Source organism: Juglans microcarpa x Juglans regia, chromosome 8S (assembly GCF_004785595.1).
Source record: "Juglans microcarpa x Juglans regia isolate MS1-56 chromosome 8S, Jm3101_v1.0, whole genome shotgun sequence".
Classification (NCBI taxonomy): domain Eukaryota; kingdom Viridiplantae; phylum Streptophyta; class Magnoliopsida; order Fagales; family Juglandaceae; genus Juglans; species Juglans microcarpa x Juglans regia.
In genome coordinates this window covers 13,463,997-13,488,557 of record NC_054609.1, presented here as the reverse complement: position 1 = coordinate 13,488,557, position 24,561 = coordinate 13,463,997, and the positions used below count along the sequence as shown (strand labels likewise).

General features: G+C 33.9%; 1 protein-coding gene across 1 annotated transcript; it reads left to right on the top strand.

Moving 5' to 3' along the window:
- Positions 1-4,130: 4,130 nt before the first annotated feature.
- Positions 4,131-5,601, top strand: LOC121245048 (protein SOB FIVE-LIKE 1-like). Its single transcript, XM_041143325.1, has one exon. The coding sequence runs from the start codon at positions 4,634-4,636 to the stop codon at positions 5,102-5,104; it is 471 nt and encodes a 156-aa protein (XP_040999259.1). The 5' UTR covers positions 4,131-4,633; the 3' UTR covers positions 5,105-5,601.
- The last annotated feature ends 18,960 nt before the right edge of the window (positions 5,602-24,561 follow it).

Genomic DNA, 24,561 nt, shown 5'->3' with positions numbered 1-24,561 from the left:
ATAAAGCAATATTTTGAATACCGTACCGGAAGCCGTACCGGTCAAGATACTGGAACGAAATATTTCAATATCGGTATCATTTCGTGTACCGTTTCGGAATAGTCGATATATGAATAAATTATATATATAAATATATATAAAAATTATATTTCAAAATAATAGTTTATATATGAATAAATTATATATAAATACATATATATATAAATTATAAATAGCTTAGTCTGAATTGGGGATCGCAAAATAAGCTTGCAGTTTAAAAAAAAAAAAACTTGAAGGCCGAAATATAGGCTGGTATAGGCTGAAATTAAGGCCGGTATGGCCGGTATTTGGGCCGGTACGAAACGTGTGGGCCGGTACAGAAAATTTCAGCAGTACTGATTGGTACAATACGAAATTCAAATTAGTGAAATAAAGAGGTGAGATTTCATGAAAATCCTAGTAATTTAGCAACTAACATACAATGGGATAACATGGACATGATAAATAATAAATAGGAAATGCATGAATGCAAAAAACATACTTTTCTTTGTTTATTTAGACTTCTTTGTAGAAACAGGTTTTGAATAACTTCCAGATCAATATAACACATTTTTTTATAGAGAACATTTATCCAAAGAAATCGAGTTTTGGATTTCTTTTCTTTTCTTTCCAAAGCATCTTGCTTAACATATAGTAACATCATAACTCCCTATTTTGCACTATGAGTACCTCCTAGATTTATTTCATCATATATGCACAGTTAAACTTTCATACTTTCATTCATAGTTGTACCCACCAGCCCTAGGTACCATTTACATATGACAATCACCCTAGAATCCTTTAAAGAGGATCCAACCATTGCTTGTTGATTGTTCTTCGCCAATCCAAGCATTACCCCTTCATGTTCTCCAACTAACCGAATAGAATAGTCGGATTGTACTGTTAAGAAAATAATTTTTAGTTTATTAGTGTATTTTTTTTATTTTTTAAAAATATTTAAATATATTAAAAAAATATGAAAAAAATGAGAAAAAAAAATAAAAATACACATTTAGCCTATCGATCAAATTGAGCAGACTACTCTACCGCCCGAGTCCTTATTTATTTGGTGCCATTAAAAAGGATAGAAATTGCAATCCAAGACTCCAAATAAATAGGAGCCCAGACATTCTTAACAGTACAATCCGAATCCATTCATGTTTTATTTTTTCAAAACTCTATATTTATAGCGATGATATCCTATTATCTTTTAGTAGAAATGATATTTACAATTTTAAAATATGCAAGTCTCGCATACTTTTTTTTTTTTTAAATAGATAAGTTTGGAATCGACATGAAAAAATTATTTTTTTTTTAAAGAAAGTGTGCAAAACTTACACATTCTAAGACTGTATCTAGTATTACTTATCTACCTGTTATTTTAGACTCTAGAGATTAGGTAAGAACTCTACCTGACCTAATTATACAAGGGAATTTTAGCCATGTATTATAGTACTTTACTACTTTACCTGACCTAATTATATCCTTGACGAGAATAAATATCTAAATATAGTATGAATAAAAGAGGGAATGCAAGCTGGTAATGTTGACGTTACTTGTGTTATCTTTGTCTTGTTTGTCAATATAATATCGCAGCTTATTTTATAAAGCTTTAATTAGTGTGGTAGAAAGTCTAATCGAGCTTGGAGGAACTCTTAAAGTCTTGCCAATAGTTTTTTACGTGTATGCTGATTCGGCACTGTTTTTTTTTCTCTTATTAAGCAAATAAAAGTGGATAATACTATTTTACAGTCTTGATCTTATTGATGCACCTAACACACTCATGATTCAGGTACCATAAAAAAAAAAATATTAATATTTTATTTTTTTTAAACGGTAAAAAATTTCATATTAATACCAATTTGTACGTAGCATAACTCTAATAATAATAAAATTTAAAAGAGTTTTACTACTTACAAGTCGGTGTATAAATACATTTTTGTGCTAATTGATAATGTGACGAAAATCTTATGATCTGCTTGTTAGTACGTCGATTATCGGGGTTTATAAATCTATTTTTTTAATTATTATTTTTATATAATTTATATAATAGCGTAATTCATGTATATTTACTCCACAAAAAATGTAGGATTTGGTACGTGTGATTGTAATATTTTCATAAGCTACCATGATCGATCTAGTACTGTAGGTTTCCTATACAAAATAATAAATGGCATAACATGATATACCATTTGACCACTACACATTGGCTTCTTTCTTAATGATCCCCACGTGCATCTTGCTAACAAATAAAAAATAAAAAAAACTACAAAAGCACGTGCGTGCAATGTGAAAAATTGGAGGAATCGCATAAGTCTATTGTCTCCAGCTTTGAAATACCTGTCCTTTTACCAGCTACAAGATCACACGCTTTGAATCTTCACGTGAAGCTCGTTATCGTTATTTAACTTTCATTTCATCTCATTGTATAAAATAAAAGAAGTAAAAAAGAAACAAATTCAAAAGGATGTGATCCCCACAAGAAATGCAAGACAAGAAGCAAGAACAACTGCACATTGGTCTCACCTTGTCTGTTCATACCAAAATAAGTCGTAGGAAGGATTTGTCTAAGTGGGGAACAGCCAAAAACATGCCTAAAACTCTTTAGACAGCGCATGGATAAAAACTTCTAGGCATATAAGTAAAATTTGTTCTTGCCCTTATCAATGAGGAAAGGCTACCGTACTCCATCAAGATTCTCAATTTTATTTTTTATACCATTCTTGCATAGGATTAATAATTTAATATCAAGTGCAAAATAATATACAAAAATCTCAACTAAGCCCTAAACAACTATTTAACTATGGGTAGTGCTACTATGCCGTCCAACTCTTACTGCTGGCAGTCGTGCCTGCTAGTGCAATTTACCTTTTTTTCAAATATTTTTTTATACAAGTTTTAAACATTTAAAAAAAAAAAACCCAAATTCACTAGTCATAAAATTTTCACATGTGGTGAAAGATATGCTTGGATTATTTTTCCCTATCCAAATTAGTCCATATACAATGTAAATTAATGTGAAAGATGTGAATTCCTTGTTTGATTAATTAAAGAGTCAAAAGTCACTTCACAGGTTAATAGATAAGTCAATTGGCCTAGCAAGTTTTACCGTCCTATCAAGCTATTATTTCGCCTATCAGAACTACTCCTTGGAAACACGCACAATGTGCAATTGAAATTACCATAAATTTATCAGAAATGATATTTATATATACCGTGTAAGCGTGTTATTTATTTTGAATAAATAAATAAATATAAAATTTATATAAAAAATTAATTTTTTACTAATAAATTTTACTCTTTTTTAAAACAAAATTATACAGTATTTATACAATTCATGACTGTATTTAACATTAAAAAATAGTAGAAATCCTGATCTGGACAAAATTTAAGGAATCTTTTTCCTTAATAAATAAGACACCATAGGAAAAGAGTGTGGGATAGGGAAGCAACCCCTCGGCTCGATCCTCTTCTGTATTCTAGCTTACATTGCATTAAGAAATAAGATATGAAAGCAAAAGTGTAGGAAAGCATTAGGGATCATTTTTTAAGTGTTATGGCTTAGCCTAACACTTAAAAAATGTAGATAAGATCATAGGACACGTTAAAATAAACAAGAGATCATCAGAAGGAAGGAAAATCTTTCTCCACAGATAGCTCTTAAACCATTGTGAACATAAAAAGCCGGATTCCAAGCAGTTTTAAGCCAATTTCTCCTCGCGTGAAAGAGCAAATAAACATTTTAGGAAGAAAATCCTTGTTCTTACCCCACCAGCACAAAAGACATGACCCTGCCTTCTCAGGAAACAGTCACCAGCAAAATTGGACGACAGAAAAGCTGTAGCAGACAGATACTTGACATGTCAGATGCCTAAACTCCAGTTGGGTTCTCTGTATTGTATCACAGTTAAAAGGGCCTACTTACTCTCATTTTCTCACTACGAATTAAGTAGAGATGCCAAGCTGAATCAATTAGGTAGTAAATGAGGTCTTGATGTCTTAGTTGAAAACATGGGTCCTTTATTCTCTCTAGTTTTGTAGACTGAGCCAATCTGTCTTTGCATTTAAAGCTCCCCTTATTAAGGTTCCGTTCTCATCTTCTATATAAAACCTGAAGGTATAGAAAACAACCCACCACTTTTGTCTTTTTGCCCTGTGTAAAGGTCCATTTCACCTTCATTGACAGCTTCTAGCTGTCTTCTACTCAGTGAAAATCAGAGAATTTATGGTTATTTAGATTTCCAGATGGTTGTGTGGTGAGAATTATCCTGGCTGTATTAAATGGACTTTGTTTTTCTTTTATTGCTCTATATTAACTTGTTTGGTATATTTGTTGGTTTTCCCTCTTTCTAGTGTCTGTAATACCTTTTATTTTAATATAATACTTATCTTGCCAAAGAAAAGCTGACTGTGCTTTCAATGTAGCAGCTTTCATAATGTTTTATGGGTATATCTGTTCTTTGTGGTGAAATCTGTTTGGCTCAGAAAAGCACCAGTGGTTTCTCAGGGATCTAAATTAAAACAGCTGATCCCCAGTTTGCCATTTATTAATTAGTTCCCAGTTTTATTTTTGGTTAGCATCCTTCAGTTTCTTTCTTCTTGCTTGCTTCCAGCAATGGAGTCTTCCCAAATGTTTGGAGGTACAGAAGAATGTCACAGCAGTGAATCTGGGTGGACAATGTATATTGGCTCCCCCATTTATGGTGATGATGATGATGATGATGATGGTGATAACGGTACTCATGATGATGAGGATCATGATGGCGATGATGATGATGATGATGATGGTGATCGAGATGATGATAGTGACGATTCAATGGCTTCTGATGCTTCTTCAGGCCCAAGTCATTCATTGGCTGTTTTCAAGCACGAGGAGGAAGAGAATGATAACAAGCATCGTTTAGAGAAGAAATCAGATAAACAAAAACACAAGGCGAAGGTGCAGATCAGAGCTCAAAGCATAAAGGAAGAAAAAGAAGATCAGAGGGTTTTCATGGCAAGAAAAGCTAATAATATTGCTTCAGCTCAGAGTGGTGCCATTGCCAAGGTAAGAAAAAACATCTGGATGGGCAAAAGATCAAAATGAAACATGTTTTTCCACTTCTTGAGGATGCTTTGTAGGATGGGCTGGAAAAAAAAACTTCACCATGCTCATATATATTCCAAAGCTTGATCTTTTGTAAAAGTTGAATCAAGAATTACCATGTTTGTCAGAGAGACAGACAAACAGCATGATGTTCTTGTGGATGTCTTTACATGAGTTTCGATGTGTTGCATAACACCATATCCATCCATATGAGCCTCATTAATGCAGCTTATGAGCAGGAAAACTGCAACTCATAGCACATATGATTTTCGAAGCAGGAATACTAATGTTGGTAGACATGAGCAGATCAAGAGCTCTCCAATCTGTCAATATGCTCGTGCAAATACTCCTAGCTATTAAGGCTTGAAGTATGTGAGAGATTTATGCAAGACTTCGTCTAAGCAAATGAATCACTGCGTGTATGATTAGGAAAACTGCAATCTATGACATATTTAGTTAGGAATTTTATGAGCTTTGTCATATATTATTATGTTAGAATATCCATGAACTTGGTAATATTTTAAGTTTTAAGTAGAAAATAAATATTATATTATTTGAAATATTTATGTTCTTTCATTTATATTTAATTTATCATATTTAGTGATCAAATAATATAGCGTTTAAATTACGTATACATGGGCAGCTGATGATGCTTCAAAGATTAAATGTAAACATGTAAATTCTTTTTACGTATTCTCAGATATTTCATCACCACTTATTTCTATTGGTCGATGGCCTTGGAATTAGTTCTCACTATTTTGCTTTAGATGTAATCGCGAGAATCGACCTTCTTTGCCTTTATCCCCAACAATATTACATTGAAGTAATTAATAAACTGTTATAAAAACAAAAAACAAAAAAGTAATTAACAAACTGGAAATTCATGTTCAAAGCTGTTAAGTACATTTAAGCAAACATCTTTATGATCACAAATAGGGCTGTATAGAAACTGATGAAATCGGCTTGTTGACATGAACCGGCGACTAGAGTTCGGAATTGGCCAAAACGGGCAGAGAATCGGTCTGCCAGCAGTAGAAAATTGGTGAAACTAATGTTGGCTGATTCAGTCTCAGTTTGAACTAGGTTTAAACCGTCGAACTGGCCAATGTAATATATATATTTTATATATTTTAGGTAAAACACGTACTATTTAGAAAAAAAAAATGAAAATGAAAAGATGTTGTTTCGTTTAATACATCAAACGATGTCGTTTAGAATTATGATCTAATACCCTCCCCCTCCCTTCTTCTTTTCCCGATTCTCATTTTTCTTGGACTCTCTTCTCCCTTCTAGCACAATGCCACCAATCTCTCTCTCTCTCTCTCACATATCGCAACAACACAACCTCTATTCTCTCGATACAATCTCTCATCGCGCCACTAACAGGACATCGATGAACCAATCGGATTCACACCGAAATTGAACATGCCGGTTTTCTCCCTCTTTATTGATCAGTCTCGGCCGATCAATAACATGTATAAAACTAGTCGGTTCAGTTTCAATTTTCATCCCTAATCACAAATGCTAAATGTGATCATATATGTGAGCAAAGTTTGAGCTCAAAATTTCCTCAACGTGGGACGAAGAGGGTTTTGATGACATTTCTGCACGACATGGGCCACCCATTAGACAAAGGTTTCTTATGCCCAGAAGGCATTGTGGGCCATTCTCATATGCCAGTCTATCTGTTTGTCTGTCCGTCACACGGGGGCATTAATGTGGGGACCCAATGTACTGGTCCTTAGAGAGAGCTTTCAGCAGCCGTGCTGTCTATTCAGATTCATGCTCATGTTCTCTAAACGAGAAGCAAAGCCAAAGCCCAAAACACACCTTCCTTCATACCCAGCCAACAAATAGGGCCACCTTGTCTGTTCATACCAAAATAAGTCGTAGGAAGGATTTGTCTAAGTGGGGAACAGCCAAAAACATGCCTAAAACTCTTTAGACAGCGCATGGATAAAAACTTCTAGGCATATAAGTAAAATTTGTTCTTGCCCTTATCAATGAGGAAAGGCTACCGTACTCCATCAAGATTCTCAATTTTATTTTTTATACCATTCTTGCATAGGATTAATAATTTAATATCAAGTGCAAAATAATATACAAAAATCTCAACTAAGCCCTAAACAACTATTTAACTATGGGCAGTGCTACTATGCCGTCCAGTTCTTACTGCTGGCAGTCGTGCCCGCTAGTGCAATTTACCTTTTTTTCAAATATTTTTTTATACAAGTTTTAAACATTTAAAAAAAAAAAAAACCCAAATTCACTAGTCATAAATTTTTTAAACATTTAAAAAAAATAAAATATACTAACAATCAAACCCAAGGGGCGAACTAACATTTTCCTTTTAATTATATCAAAGAATACTTCACGGACAATATACTATTTACAACATGTCCAAACTCTAAAGACTCCATTAATAATGTCTAAACTTTGGAAGACTAGCCAAGTTAGTTAATTTATATATTTTATATATTTTAGGTAAAACACGTACCATTTAGAAAAAAAAAATGAAAATGAAAAGATGTTGTTTCGTTTAATACATCAAACGATGTCGTTTAGAACTAGGATTTAATATCCTCCCCCTCCTTTCTTCTTTTCCCGATTCTCATTTTTCTTGGACTCTCTTCTCCCTTCTCGCATAATGCCACCAATCTCTTGATATTATCTCTCATCGCGCCACTAATAGGACACCGATGAACCAATCGGAATCACACCGAAATTGAACATGCCAGTTTTCTCCCCCTTAATTGATTAGTCTCGGCCGATCAATAACATGTATAAAACTAGTCGGTTCAGTTTCAATTTTCATCCCTAATCACAAATGCTAAATGTGATCATATATGTGAGCAAAGTTTGAGCTCAAAATTTCCTCAACGTGGGACGAAGAGGGTTTTGATGACATTTCTGCACGACATGGGCCACCCATTAGACAAAGGTTTCTTATGCCCAGAAGGCATTGTGGGCCATTCTCATATGCCAGTCCATCTGTTTGTCTGTCCGTCACACGGGGGCATTAATGTGGGGACCCAATGTACTGGTCCTTAGAGAGAGCTTTCAGCAGCCGTGCTGTCTATTCAGATTCATGCTCATGTTCTCTAAACGAGAAGCAAAGCCAAAGCCCAAAACACACCTTCCTTGCATACCCAGCCAACAAATAGGGCCACCCGTCTTTTTCTCATTTCTAACCTTTCGAAGTAATAATTTTATAAAGTAATCTAATTTGACATGATATGGTAGATTATAAAATTATTTTTATTATAAATTAAATATAATGTATTATATAAATTTATGTCAATTTATGAATTTAATTTTATAAAATTTATTTATGGTTGTAGCACTTTAGAAAAAGTATTGTATTTATATAGAGATAAAAAAAATAATAAATTTTTAAAATGATTTGATATGCAGTGAAAAATCCATAAATTTATTTTTGGAGGTGAATTAGTATTGAAATAATTAATTATATATATATATATATATATATTTCAAATGTGCATTGTACTCTCTATAATAAAGGTATTATAAAGATAATTTGAGATACAATAAAATTATTGATCAACGGTAATTACAAAGAATACTCTAAGAAGAATATTGAGATGCTATGAGTTTTTTAATATAAATTTTTTTACATTTTAAAAAATCTTTGAAGCCAAAATTTAAAATTTATAAGAAAAGTACAATATGTAGCATTTGGAATTAGTTGTAACAAAACTATATATTTTTCACGTTTAAAAAAAATATTTAATAGACATTAGGGAGTTATTCTAAACTTTTGGAGAAAAATATCATTTCTCTCTACGGAATTTAAAAAAAACAACTAAAAACATATTTTTTAAAAACCTTTTGGTGTACCTGCTCTAAATTTTTCGTTGTTGATACATTATCTTAATGTCAAAAAATGTGTACAGTCTGGAAGGGAAGAGAGATCTATTCTCGGCACGGGTCGAGAGGTGCTAGACCTCGATCGGTGCTGTTTGGACCCCCCGACAGTAGTCTAGTGTGGCTATACGGTGTCAGTTCGTTCATCCATGACGATAAACAATATTTAAATGTATAAAATAAAGAGAGATGAACACATAGATTTACGTGGTTCGACATTAGGTCTACGTCTACAAGAGTTTGGGAATGAGAGATTCTACTATAATAAACTTGTTTACAGTTTCTCATAGCCTTTCATTTCTCATTGTACAAAGAAAGATGTAAATCTATTTGCTGGAGAACAAGTTCTTTATTTTGCTCTCAGGTTGAAGAAGTCGACCTAGAACCCAAAAGTCGGAATCATTCGAAGTCTCTTTAATATGTAGGTTTCTCTTACTTTTTATCTTCTGCCCCTACTTGCTTTTAGTCACTCCCTTACTTTTTCTCTCCAGACACTTTGCTTTTCTTTACTTTATGTAAAATTTCTCATTTTCCTCTCCTAACATTATTTTCCCATGCCTTGCGACACTTCTATGCTTTAGTTTCTTCTTGTCTTCTCTCATTCTCTCATATTTTGTCTTCTAGTGAGTTCTCCCAAATGGCCTAACCTAAAAAATTTCATGGATGGGAAAAAAATCCCCTCGCACATTAGATATAATTTAAAAGTATTTTACAATATGACATATCACATTAAATCATATTAATTTTTAAATTTATTTTTATAAATTTTTTGTGTAGACCAAAATCTTCTCAACTGATAATATTTATAATAACCAAAGTTTGTATTATAAGCGGTGTGTTTTAAACGTGATTATTATCGTTTGGTACAAAACCAAAACCTTTTGTCTCAAGGCCCAAATGGGATTGAGATGTACATTCCATTACTCTAATTTTGAGTCTACTAAAAAAATAGTAGAGGACAGTGGTATACCTTTTTGGGTGAAAATGTTTTATTTTTTTAAGATGAACTCTGTTATGTAGTTTTGGTTTACAATATTGAAAATAATAATAATAATAATAATATATTATTATTATTATTATTATTTAAAAAAAAAACCTCACATTTTATTAGAGAGCATAAAATGTGTATTTGTATAAGCCAATCAAATCCCAACCTCTAAAAAACATATGAATAATACTAGGGATAAGTACCAAATATGCAAATTTTGTACAATCATTTTGTAAAAAAGTAGACCCCATCGAAAAAAGTGAGTTTTGCACAATTTTTAATCATGAGATCTATTGTTTTATAAAAGGCCTACGCGGAATTTGTACATTTGAAGTTTGTATATATCATTATTCAAAATTTGTGCATTTAGAACTTGTATATATTATTATTCAAAACATATATACAAAATCAACCCATATTTAAGGTGTCTGAATTTAACTATATTAAAAATAATATAATTTACTAGAATTAAAATTTTAAGAGATACAAATAAGGAAGACTATTCCCATAATATGCCCAAGGCTGATCCATTTTGTTTTTTGTACATAGTTTATAAAAATAAATATAGTATGCTTGGTTTTGTTAAAATTAAAGCAAAAAAGATATTTATAATATCATCCTTAAAAACTCTTGTACAAAGTTTTTCACATCCAAACATAATTTAACGGGTCTCACAAATTTTTAAAGGCTCTAACAAAACATTCTCATCAATCTAAAACACTGTGCAACATTTGAGCATGCATGAGATTAGGAGTGTACGACTATCGGTCCAGATCGAAAAATTGACCGGACCAAGACCAACCAAATATGTATATATATATATGTTTAAATATTTTTCATATATAATATATTATTTTATATAGTTGTTGTGCAAGTTAATTATGTAATTTTTATCCAAGAGATCACCATTGACCATATATACAATGAAATTATTTAATATTTATTAACCATATATAAAATGTTAAAAATATCACTCAATATTAATTTTACTAATTTAATTAACTTTTTTTTTATTAATTTTTCTATCTAAAAAGGAAAAAAATGTTCATGGATAGTCCGGACCGATAGCTAACAATCTGGTTCAACAAAAATGATAGACTGAAATTTTCGATCCATGACCTCTCCTGGACCAGACCGGATAGATTACACCCCTACATGAGATGAATGGAACACACCCAAAAGAAGCATTATGGGTTGGCATTTCCCTATGATATTAGGGTTTTCATTTGCCTCTTGATTTCTCCTTTCATGAACAACAAAATCCATAGTACTTTTGGGGAGGCCACTTGGATAATAATAAAAATACATCTAGAAAATTAGTCCCCCCACCCATCCAATACCCATAAGAATAATTATAGTCATCGGTCTATACACCACACACTCATCCACGTGTCATAATTTAATTTGAAAGATAAATGTTAAAATTTGAATCTTACACATCAATTGTGCCATCTAGATGATGTCTAGTGTAGAGACTTATGAATAGAATTGCTTAGTACCATATACTTGCATACATACATACATACATATATATCTACATATCACTATATAACTCTTCATGGCCATGTGCAATTTGCAATTTCTCGAATTTTTCAATAGGATTAAATATTAAAATAGTTTTCATAACTTGCTTTTTGCAAAGATTATTTTCTGTATTCTAATTTTAAAATTCTTGTTCCTTATACTTTCAATTTTAATATAACTTATTAATAAATCGTTTCATAATTTGATCAAAACCCCACATAAGCACTAGCTTACAAAAAAAAAAAAAAAAAATGTTATTGAGAAGAAAAAATAAAGGAAAAATAAAACCTAGATCACACTCCATAAAAGGGCCCTTCCAAGTGTGACTTAGGTTTGGGTGCTACTTGGTTGCACTCAGTCATTGGCCTTGTGACTACGACGCGCCCGAATCGAATAAGTCACAAGCCGTAGAACTCAACAGCTTGACATTGCCCAATCACAACAATAATTTAAACTAATATTAACTACCAATCATAATCGACTTCTAATAATAGAGGTGGTTAGGAAATTTACTAGTAATTACTCTAGCTTCTTCTATCTGGAGTATTAGCATCTACATCACCAGGAGTTACAGCGTATACCCTGGCCTGCACTGGTGGCCTCGGCTTTGGTATGTTGTTAGAACCTGATGTAGCTCCGCTTCCTTGATCCATCTTTGGGTAGTCTTTTATCATATGGCCCCAATCTGCATTCTCCACCATGGTTCCTTCCACATTTCCGACAAACGGGTAATAGAGAATGTGTTGGTCTACCCACAACTACATTCTTCCCTTTATCAGCTCTTGCCAACATTCTCTTCTTATCAGCACTTCCCCCAACAGAAAATGGAAGTGCTCTCTTCCTTTCCAAGTTGACCGAAGGCGCTAGACTTCTATGTTCTGTTTCTGCTATTAAAGCAACATCCACTAGTTCTTGAAAATTAGAAATACACAGGCATGCCAATTGACTGCGGATTCTTGGTTGCAGTCCTCCTTGAAACCTCTGAGCTTGCATCTTCCCTGTTGCAATCAGGTGTGGAGCAAATCTTCCAAGCTCCATAAATTTGGTAGCGTACTACTTTACCGTCCAGTTTCCTTGCAGAAGGGTTGCAAATTCTTGTACTTTTTGCTACTTAATTGATTCTGGAAAGAACCAATTATTGAACTCCTCAAATCGATCCCATGTTAAGGTTGCTATATTACCCAACTGCGGCAACAATTTGGTATCCCACCAGATACCAGCCTCACCTTGGAGCATGTGCCCCACATACTGTACATTCTATTCTTCAGTACATCCACTAATCTCGAACATCCTATCGAGATCAATTAGCCATTTATTAGCTTTCATGGGCCCTTCTGTACCCATAAAACTTGGATATCTATAGATAAAAAATTGTTCATAAGAGGAACCCTTTATCTTAGCTTTCTGTTGCTCGTTTGTCTATCTGTGCTTGCAGATATTGTATTTTTCTTTCAAACAGCTCAAGTTGTTGTCCCATTATTGTAATAACCGATGGATAGCATCCTGTGTCCCCCATCCATTGGAGGGTTACATGGTTCCATATCTTCTTTTTGCAATGGATTTCTTTTCTATCTATCACGTGCCATTGGTGCCTCCTGAGACATATAGACCTACGCATATCAGATCAAAATCCCAACCCGTATCCTAAATAGTTCAAGCCTTAATCTAATAATTCAAGCCTATGTTTTAGTACTGAACCCTAAGTGACTTGTGGGTTTACTTAGGGACGTAATCACTCTGATACCACCCGTGACGCTCTCAACCCCCACTTAGGATTTGATGGAGATCGATATGTCAGGACATGCAATACTGGGTTACATACTCCCTTCGTACATGATAGTTAATATGCAGTGCATTTAACATGTTTCTAATGGTGTGAATAAATTAGAGCGTAAAAAGTATCGTTAACTACTTGTACCAGAATAAAATAAATCCCAAACACTCATAACTTGACAACGTTGCATAACTGTTTCATACATCCAATGGTTCACTACATACAATAAAACATAACATGTTGCCTTCTAAATAACATAACCCATAGTCACTTCATAAAACGTAACATAGCACCTTGTCCTTAAAATTAGTTTCAACTCAAAGTTATTCACACAGTAACATTGTCTTGAAATTACAAATAACAACAATAAATACAAACAAGAAATATAACTCCTGTGTACTTAGGCCGTACCTATTTTTGGTAATAAAATTTCTTATAAATTATCAAAAAAAAAAAAAAAAAAAAAAAAAAAGAAAAAAAGAATAGAACTCCTACAGCATAGATCTATCATAGCCACCCCAATGAGACTACCACGGTGAGACCTTCTACGGTGCGGGACTGTAGTGCGACTACCAAAAATCTCAGTAAGTTATTCCTAGAACTAGCACAGAGATAACATGCCATGACAGGTAATAAACATGTATATAAATGTATGAGCATGATACTCGCTTTTTATAAAATATTTTTTTTCTCCCATCCAGAATCCTGAGCATCTCATTTCATAAAACAACTTTCATCCACTTTTATTCTTGTTTAAAGTACCCTAAGTCACAAGATCATCTAGCAAGTGAGAACAGAGAGAGAAATTGAAGTGGAAAAAGGAAACTACATTATTACATCAAGATTTTGCTTTTGGTAAACGTCTTCTTCCATCTACATTTTCAATTTTCAGTGTCTAAGTTATGGAAATGGCTAGTAAATTTCAAAAATGATTTCTTGAAGAAGATGGTTGCTAGTTTGATGATGCTTGTTAGATGAAGTCTCAGTTTAAGCATGTGTTGTGAGTTGATGATGATTTGAGTTTTAAAACTTGTAAATGTCAAGCTTCTGACTTAAATGATGAATCTAGTTTCTGCTCTATGCTTATAACATGTTTATGTTTTTAGATGTGTAATTAGTACATAGGATTCAAGTTGAAAAAAGTTTATATGCAAAAAAATGCTAGAAACATGTCTCAGTTAGGTGTATGGTATTTTTTACATGTATAAGACTCGGTTATGTGTATATTTTATTTTGGAACTTCAAAGAAATGATATTTGATAAAGGTATTTTGGAAATCCTGGACTACATGAAGGATTTAGATGTTAAATGCACATTAGAAGCAAAGCCTTAAGCATAAAATCTCGGATTTTGATACTTTTATGCATAAAGTTGTATCAGATGCTTTGTTCCCTTAGTATGTGTGGCGTGAATGAGTGTTTAAATATTAGTTTACCTCTGTTTTTGGGATATGGAAATGTTCATGTTTTGGATATGTGCATCTTAATTATAACATTAAGCTTTAGATGAGGCAAGTGAACCTTGAGAGTTAGGTTACCGAGAACCGATGCTGGGAATCAGCTCTCAAAGTTGTGTTATAGTGTATAGAATGAACTTAATGATAAAGACGCTCACTAAAAATTCACAAAAACTAAATCTGCCCCAAAAGAATAGTTTTTGCAACTGCCTTGTTTGTTTTCAGAAAACATCTCATCTTATCTCATCTCATCATTACAACTTTTTTAAATCCCCATATAAAATAAAATAAACAATTCAACTTTTTCAAATCCCAAAACAAAAATAATATTAAAAAATATATTCTAACAATATTTTATTCAACTTTTTGACTTTAATCTCATTTCATCTCATCTCATCTCTGAAAACAAACCAGCCCCTCAACTATTTCTATTTGCACTTAGGCCCTCGGATTTTAGCCAAATTTCAAAATGACCCCAAATTCACCCAAACTTGATAAAAACACATTAAAAACCTATTTCTTACTCATTGAAGGTCCAATTTCCATTGAAAAACTCTTTGGAGCACATTTAACACATGGTGACCGAAACATGTCCTTTTGACACACTTGAACAAGTTCTCCAATTTATATTTTCTCTCACTTTCATTTTCACCTCTTTTGAAAACCGCATTTTAATAAATCGAGCTTATACCAAACACTTGAGATCAAAAGCTTAAGGCCTAAAATTTCCTCTAGGCCGAAACAACATAGACTGCAACCTTGCCATTTTTAGTCGCATCATCCTACTAGGCATTTGATTCTTGTGGAACTGGTTTTAAAGGCCACTAATGATCATGTTTTCAACTCAACCTAGACTAAATGGGCTCCGTTTTTTCTCTAAAAATCTTGATCAAAACATTTCTCAAATCATAAGACTTTATAATCACAACGTGAACAACTATTGTGCTTAAACCGAAAACTATATGCTCATGAACTCAAGAGTCAACTCCACATGCAGCTATATTCCTTGCCAAGTAAAAACTGAAACTTAACACTCTAAAGTCACAAATTTCTTTCAATCTAAACATAATTTTTGACTGATAAATCAAGCATCAAAGGCAGGGGCGGAACTATGTTGTAGGGTAGCTCCCCAAAAATTTTAAAAATTGGTCTTATATATTATATAATTATAATTTTAAGTGTAAATATTCTTAAAATATTTAAGATAGCCCCCTTACACTCAAACACAAAGTATATCACTCAAATATCTTTAAGTTCATTAACATAAGAGTCTTGATTTGACATCTCTATCTCTCTTTATTTGCCTTTGGTGTGCATTGTGCAGTTTGTTTAGTTTCATATCAATAATATCATATAAGTTTTTCTTGTCTTTCTGAGCTTACATATATAGTTACTCGATTTTTTTTTTCATTTGGGTCATTCTCGACTTCATTAAATTTCTTGCCTATCACTTGTACATAATCTTCCTTTACAACCTTTGAGATGTTTTTAACCACATATTAATTAGTTAACTAGCTAGAAGTTTCAAGAGAGTTTATCTAATAGTTAAAACAAATCTAGAAGATTCTTGCATATGAGAGGTAGCGAATTTATCTAGCTAGATGATTGATGAGACGTTTCTAGAGAGATAGAGAGTATGTGAAGAATTTATTTTCTTTTGTAAAGAATTTATTAGTTATTCACATGCTTTTTTTTTTTCACTTATTAATAATACTACAATTATACAATAAAAATCTAATGACTTGTATATTATTAGATACTTTTTTAGGTTTATTCTTCATCTATAAATTTTTCTTAAAACTTAGAAAAATATGAGTAAATAGAGAAAAGTTGTATAATTTTATGATGTATGATTATTATTTTTATATAGTCACGTGCAAAAAGTACATATTACTTATACTGACACATACCGCACACTTTACCGATCGCCCCCCAGATACCAAATCCTAGTTCTACCCTTGATCAAAAGGACTCTAAAAACCTAATCCGTAGGAGAATCGGCTGGCCTACACAAAATTAAGAAAGAGACGAAAATCACAAGCCCAAAATAGAACCTTACATGCAAAAAATCATAACTTCCCTTCTTATATATAAAAAAAAAATCATAACTTCCCTTCTATCCAAACATGTTTTTAACTTATGTAAATCAACATCTAACATAAATGGAACTTCAAAAATTGAATCTATATCAGAATCGGTCTATATGCAAACAATACAAGTTCTGAAATTTCCAAACCAAAACTCAAATTCTACACTCCAAAACTCGTGACTTTCCCAAAAACCAAACATGTTTTTGACTAACATTTTCCATCATTTAACATTAGAAGAACTCAAAAACTAAATCTTTACAAGGATAGGTCACCATGCAGACACGACAAGAGCCGAAACCCACCAAGCCTAACCGAACACCGTTTTCCTTCCAACCAAACACGACTTTAACTCAAACAAGTCAGATTTCTAAAAGAGATTATTTACCTCCAAGAAGCTAAAGAACCGGTGCTCCTCTAGACTACCAGAGAGAGAGATAATCAACGGGGGGTTTGGGAGCTAGTGTGTTTTGAAGAGATGAAGGGAAAACTGCCAAGTTGTCTGCGTGAGTTTCAATCAGCCATAGAGATGATGAAGAGGAAGGGAAAGTTGAGCGAAATATAGAAATGGAGAAAGAGGGAGAGTTGTCAACGAGAGAGAGAGAGAGAGAGAGAGAGAGAGAGAGTTTTGAACTCTTGCATGTCTTTTCAGTGCTTAACGAGTGTAGGGCTTGTTTCTGATGTGTTGTCCATTCTAGCGTGGGCTCATCTAAGAATGAATTTAAGCCCTTGATGATTGAATTAGTAAGCACATGGCAACATCTAAAGGTAATACAATAAAATAACAAAGGATCTTCAAATACTCACGACAGAGATTTAGCTGGACACGTGAGACGTGTTAGGGTTAAGCTAAATGTTACACTTTTCATTTGGAGGGAATATGAATAATTTTCTTTATTATTTTTATATATTATATATCACATTTTTTTTTATTATTTTTTTCATAATAAGTGTGTGATGCATGGATAATGAGTAGCGTCTCTCAAACATTGCCGAGTGCCCGGTGATTTACCACATGGCATGTCGTGTGGCTGCCAATTTTTTTGCACCAAATCGACTCCTCTCTCTTAAATTTTACAAGAATAATGCTAGAGCCACCGAACATTGAGAGCTACCGCTGGTTCTAGTATGTGTTTTTTTAGTTCTCTTTTTATATAGATTTTTTTAATAAATTTAAATATTTAAAAAAAATAAAAAAATTCACAATATCATTAAAAAATACTTCTTTAATCATGAAGTAAAATAAAAAATTATTTTTTTTTACTTTATGATTAAGGAAATGTTTTTTAATAATGTTCTAAATTTATTTTATTTTGTTAAATATTTAAAAATATTAAAAAATCTCTATAAAAAATAACTGGAAAAAACACATGCTAGAGCCAGCGGGAGCCACCAGCAATGGCTCTAGTAGTACTCATTTTACAAAGATTTTATTAGAAGCCCTTTATTTTGCACACCCCCGCACACCCTCTACGTCACCTAGTGTGGATTTATAATTTTACCCTTATTTAAAAGAGTAATTCTAAAGGCAGTCCTAGTCAGGGGACTCCCTGCGCACACTTGACGTGTTATGAGACGCATCGTTTCATTTAAGTGGAAGTGAGATGTCTTGTGATTGATTGGAGCAAACGGTGCGTATTGGAGAAGACCAACAGAATGACCTTCTCAAGTCCTTCCTGAAAGCTGGTCCTTCGTCCCCTTCCTAAGCGGCGAGCGTTGGTCCGCCATCCCCTTCCTCATCCCAATCCACCAGATAGAATGTTAGAAAGCAAACTCTTAGAATCTTGAAAAATCCTTCATTAAATCAATATTTACTGGTCATGTATGTTATCCTATTAACTCAAATCCATGTTACGGCTACAAATCAATATTCAATTTAGGCCTGGGTCTCCTGATATTCAAGATAATTTTTCAAATGGGTATATTAGTTCAAGAATGGAAGATCGCTCTTATGATAGTCCTAATGGGGAAATTACCTATGGGAAAGATTGGAATTATTCTTGATGTGAGTAATCAAAGTTTTTCTCGTTGGAGACTAAAATTTCGGAACAAAATTCATCTGGATCCATCTTTGACGTGGTCTGTTTTTAAGCACATGTTATTGGAGGACGAGAACTACTTTCAGAGCACTCAAATGCTTCAAATGAGACTATACATGTTGACAATGGTGGAGGAGATGCAGAGGGAACTCAAATGGTAGAGATCTATTTTCAAACACTCAAAACACAAGGCCACTTTGCTTTGAGTTGACGAGTCTGGGCCCGTATTCTGGGAAGAGAGATAAAGAATCAAAGTGTAGAGAGTTGTCGCATTGCTTGAGGGAGGAAGATAAAGTGAGGGGATATTTTTGACATTTGACCAAAATTACAAGAAAAATGACATAAACATCCCTTTCGTGAGCACACGAGCCCCCAACGGGGGCTGTAGTAGCACAACCCTATTTAAAACTCCTCACTTCTTTTTGCAAACTCAAAAGAATTCTTCTTCACCTATGAAAAGGAAAGCACTCTTCTCCTTCTCAGAGCATTCCCATTGGATTCCCCATATGGGATCTATCCCTATAATTTGGGGATAAATTTAGGATTTTGGAGAAAAATCCCTCCCCATTAGATTCTCCATTTTGCAGTTTAAATTTACAGGGTCTATAGTCATTCCCCATATATGGGGAACCACTGTAGATCCCCATCGCATTCCAGAGGCCTTCTATCCCGCGTCTTCTTCTCTCTCAGTGTTGACCCCTCCCTCGAAACACCAACGATGACAGCCCCTCTCCATCGGTAGATTTTGTAAGTTTTGATTTCGGTTTCTCCAAAATTTTGTGATTTTGATTTCGCAACACCAAATTTCGCCCCCCCCTCTCCCTCATTTTCAAAATTTTTTTTCTACAAATCATATATCTCTCATTCTCTGTTTCTCTCTTCCTCTTTTTCTTCCTCTCGAGGCCATGATCAAGGTAAATATGCAATGGAGAGCCTACAATTTGGTGTTTTGCTTTGGCGATCTCTTCGTTGTTTGGTTGCGAAGAATGTTTCAGTGCTTTTAGATTGGTTCAATTTTTTTTATTTTTTGTCACTCTCGTTTAGTCATTCTCATTTTGGGCTTTGTTTGAGGAAACCGGTTATCATTTTGACCTTGCGTTGCCATTGATTTGTCTATATTTTGGTTGGCTGTGTTGAGTGTTTGGCTACCGAAAAAGTGATGATGTTTCTCAGATTTTTTTTCTCACCCTTGTTTGGTTGCCGTTTGGCTGCAGGGAAAATCCAGTTAGATTTATTGAATTAAAATTATGTTTTATGTTGTGCTTGTGTGGGATCGTTTTGATTTTGCTCTCATTTTCCTTGATGGACTGTTTGCTTACTGTGAAAATCTCTAGTTGCAGAAAGAAGAAGAAGCTGAATATGGGACCTATTGTTTTCTCAGTTTTTGAATTATCTCTTTTTTAACATTTGATTCAACTTGTGGTTTATCTTCCTTCAACATGACCTATGTAATTATTTGTGGTGTTTGATTTCATGGGAGGGGAACTATTGAAAGTAATTGAACGATGTTGGCCAATTTGTTAAGCAATGGGTTTTTGCTATTTGTAAGTTTATGCAGAACGATTTGGAGGGTAATATAGTGCTCGTGATCTTTTTCTGAGTTTAACTTTCTTATTACACTCTGTGCTTCGGAAGTTATTGTAGTGTGTGTGTGTTTATAGCAGTTATGTGTCAAGAATTTAATATATATGTGTGTGTGTGTGTGTGTGTGTGTGTCTAGAACTATATATATTTATAGTATGTGTGTGTGTGTGTGTCTATAGCAGTTATAGCTCATGAATGAATTACAAATAGTATTAATTTTTTCTCTTCAACCAAGAACTTAATATTTCCTGATCAAAATCATGATTGTGGAGAATTGAAAAGAATAAGAAATGATGGGTAAATTTCATGGGTTCCTTAAACTGCTAATATAAATTTAATGATATCCTACAAAATGTAATTTTAGGTTTCTTAAACCAATTATGTTTCATTGCTCTTTCCATGAGTAATTTGTTTTGTGTTGTTGGGTTTCTTTGTAGTGTTTCGTATCTCTCGAGGGAGGGGCTGTTATTAGACTGTGATGATGGTGTTATAGTGCTGGTTAATTCACAAGTGTTAATATGGCCTAATCAATATGGCGGGGTAATCCTCACCCGGATTACCGTATTGCAGTTTATGGTACTTTCCAGAAAAGGCAATAGACGTTCGGGTGGGGTTTTGCAGCCATTCTATGTGAATGGCTCCTTGCTTACGCATGCTGTCAATATTTTCACAATTCAAAACCTCATTTATTTCTTTATTTTCAGAATTTTATGGGGAATCTAATAGGAATGCTCTTATTTAAACTTATTGTGATTTGCATGTTGTTTAGTTGTTGTTTTATGTGAATATGTGAATTGGTCAGTTCTGTGCAGTTGTTTTTTGCTGTGTCATTGTTTTGTGATAGAAAAGTAATGTGTAAATTAAACCCCATTGGCTGTGATATGACAAAGCTTGGTGGGGATATAGGAAATTTATGGTCATTTCCTCAATGGCTAGGTAACCCGGATGGCCAACAAGTAGTGGCAACTAGTTGTTTAGCCATCGAGGGTGGCCAAATTTCATAGATGTCACCATTCGGTTCCTGAGCCAACGATGGAAAAACCCCAAACTTCATTCTTACCTGTCTAACGTTTCAATGCATTTTTAGATATGGATTCACAAGACCCTGGCCATATGTATTTCACCAACCTCTTAAGTCAAGATTCTCAACTAGACCCCACTTACGGTGGGTAAAGTGGAAACTCTCCTATGACTGTTGATGACTCTCCACCTCTATCCCATAACGATCCTATTGGAGTTAGGAAATCAGTCAGAGGTGCGAACTTCACCCCAAAGAAGACAAATTACTTGTCTCCGCATGGCTTAATTGTAGCATTGATGCCAACCAGGGAACGGACTAAAAACATTCCCAACTTTAGGAAAAAAAATTTTGAATACTTCGAGCAATTTAAAGAAACCACAAATGATCAGACAATAAAGTCATTAATACATCGGTGGTCAGTTATTCAAAATGCGACAAACAAATTTTGTGTGAAACTAGCCCAGATTGAAGGGTTGAATCAAAGTGGCATGATCGAACAAGACAATGTAGAATATCCATACTCTTACTTGTTTTATGAATAATTAATTTTTTTATACATTGGTTTAACATACAGTTTTTTGACTACATGCAAGTTTGACAAGGCCAAGGTTATGTACGGATCGCTAAAGGAATGCTCTTTCCAGTTCGAGCATTGTTGGCACCTGTTAAAGGACCAACCTAAATAGATTTGGCATTCGACAAAAGAGGATCCAAAGCGAAGGAAGACGATGTCCCCGTCCCTGACCCCGACTCAATGTTCGGGCGCTATAGTGGATTCAGTTTTTTATCTTGAGGCTGATAATGTGATAGATAATGACATGAGAGAATTGGAACCGACCAATGGGAAGGAAAGTCGAGAAAGGAAAACGAAAGGTCAGAGCCACGTCAGCACAGGAGATTGTTGGACTCAGCAAGCTGAAGTATACGCTTTTGGAGGAGTCACGTGCTCAGGAGAAAGAGTATTTTTGTCTCAAGGAAGAAAAGATTGAGTATGGTAAGGAAAAAGAGCTAAATTTTATCTGTCTCGAGGATAAAAACTGAGGTTGGAAGCCGAGAAGATGGCAAATGAGAAGGAAAAAGAGGTAAATAAAATCCGTCAAGAGGACGAAAGACTGAGGTTTGAGGCGGAGAAACTAGAGTTCACCAAGAAGGAAGTGGATCAGCGCATTATGATGATGGACGCAAATACCATGCTAGGACTGCAACGGTTATATTTCTAGTAACTGCAGAGAGAAATCATGGCGAGACGCAATGATGCAGGACATTTGGATTGATAAACTTTTTCTGTAAAAAGTTTATTTATTTATTTATTGTTTTAAGACAATGATGGATGACAATATTATTGATACTAAGACAGTTTAATTTTTAATTTAGATTGTGTAAATTGATATTTTGAAACAAAGAAATTAGCTATTACAATTTCAGAAACTATTACAGATTACTTCAAATATAATCACTACTAACATGAAGGAAATACGAATGAAAATTTGATTAACTCAAATATAGTCACTATAACATGAAGGAGATATCAATCAATTATGCAACATGTCTATTGTTGGGAATATAATAGCCATTGATGTTCAATTAGATCTGCTTGGAGCTGATGATGTGCCGATGTGTCTCTAATATGATGATGACGTTGGATGAAGTCTGTAAGCTCAGTTGTATGATTGTGCAACAGTTCCGGGACTTCATCATTAAATTGATCATACTCAATGTTCGGATCCTCATTATCATCACGCTTGTTTTCAATGATCATATTATGTAGAATAATACATGTCTTCATTATATTTGTTAGTTCCTTGACTTTGAACATTTGGGAAGGTCCACAAATGATTGCAAATTGTTGTTGAAATATCCCGAATGCAAGCTCGACATCTTTTCTTGCTGATTTTTGTGCTTTCACAAAGTTTTTTTTTTCTTATTCCCTTGTGGCGATGGAATCGTCTTGACAAAAGTTTGCCACTTGGGATAAATACCATCTGTAAGGTAATACTCCATAGTGTAGTCGTTGCATTTATTGTGTAATTAATTGGAGGAGTTCACCCTTGGGCAAATTCCGTGAAAATAGAATATCTTTCTAGTACATTAATATCATTATGTGAATTGGGTATACCAAAAAATGCATGCCATATCTAGATATCATATGAAGCAACTGCTTCTAAAATAATAGTTGGTTTACGAATGTGGCCGGAGTACCTACCTTTTCAGATTGCGGGACAATTTTTCCTGCATGCAGTCAATGCTTCCCAGTATTCCTGGGAATCCCTGTTGCTCACCAATAGCAAGCAATCGAGCAATATCATTGGCATTTGGTGACCGCAAGTATGATTATGAAAAAATACTTACTATTGTCTCAGAGAATTTTTTAAGACTCTATATTATGGTGCTTTTACCAATACGTATGTATTCATCCATAAAATCTCCAGTAACATTATACGCCAGCATTCTAAGTGATGCAGTTATTTTTTGTATAGAAAATAAACCAAGTCTTCAGGCATTATCTCTTTTTTGGACAAAGTACGGCTCGTAAGACTCTACCTTATTTAGAATACAGAGAAATAGGGGACGACTCATCTGAAATCTCATTCGAAATAGATTCAAGGGATATACTGGATTTTCTGCAAAATAATCGCGAAATAGGCATTCATGCCCTTGAATATGATCACGCTGAATGAACTTACGACGTTGACAATTGGTACGATGTCTTGATGACTGTCCATCGGCCTCGTCATTAAGAACAACATCCAACTCATCTTCAGAGGATAAGTATGTAAGCAATTTGGGAAAGAAGGTACGAGCCATTTGATGAAGGGAGTGAGATATCAGGGAAGACTGTTGAATTTCGATTCTTTAGATTAAATGAGATTTGAGTTTGTGAGAATGTGAATGCAAGCAGAATGCATATTTATAGAGGAAAAAAATTACTATTACATATAGGACAAAAAGAGTTACCGTTTGAGAGAAGACAAAAAGTTACCGTTGGAAAAAAGACAAAAAATGTTACCGTTAAATACAGGAGTTCAAGATGTTACCGTTGGAGGTAGGAGTTCAAAATGTTACCGTTAGAAAATGCACATATTAAAAAAAAAATTACTA

Coding starts and splice junctions, on each gene's coding strand:
- LOC121245048 (XM_041143325.1), top strand. CDS start 4,634: ATGGAGTCTTCCCAAATGTTTGGAGGTACAGAAGAATGTCACAGCAGT.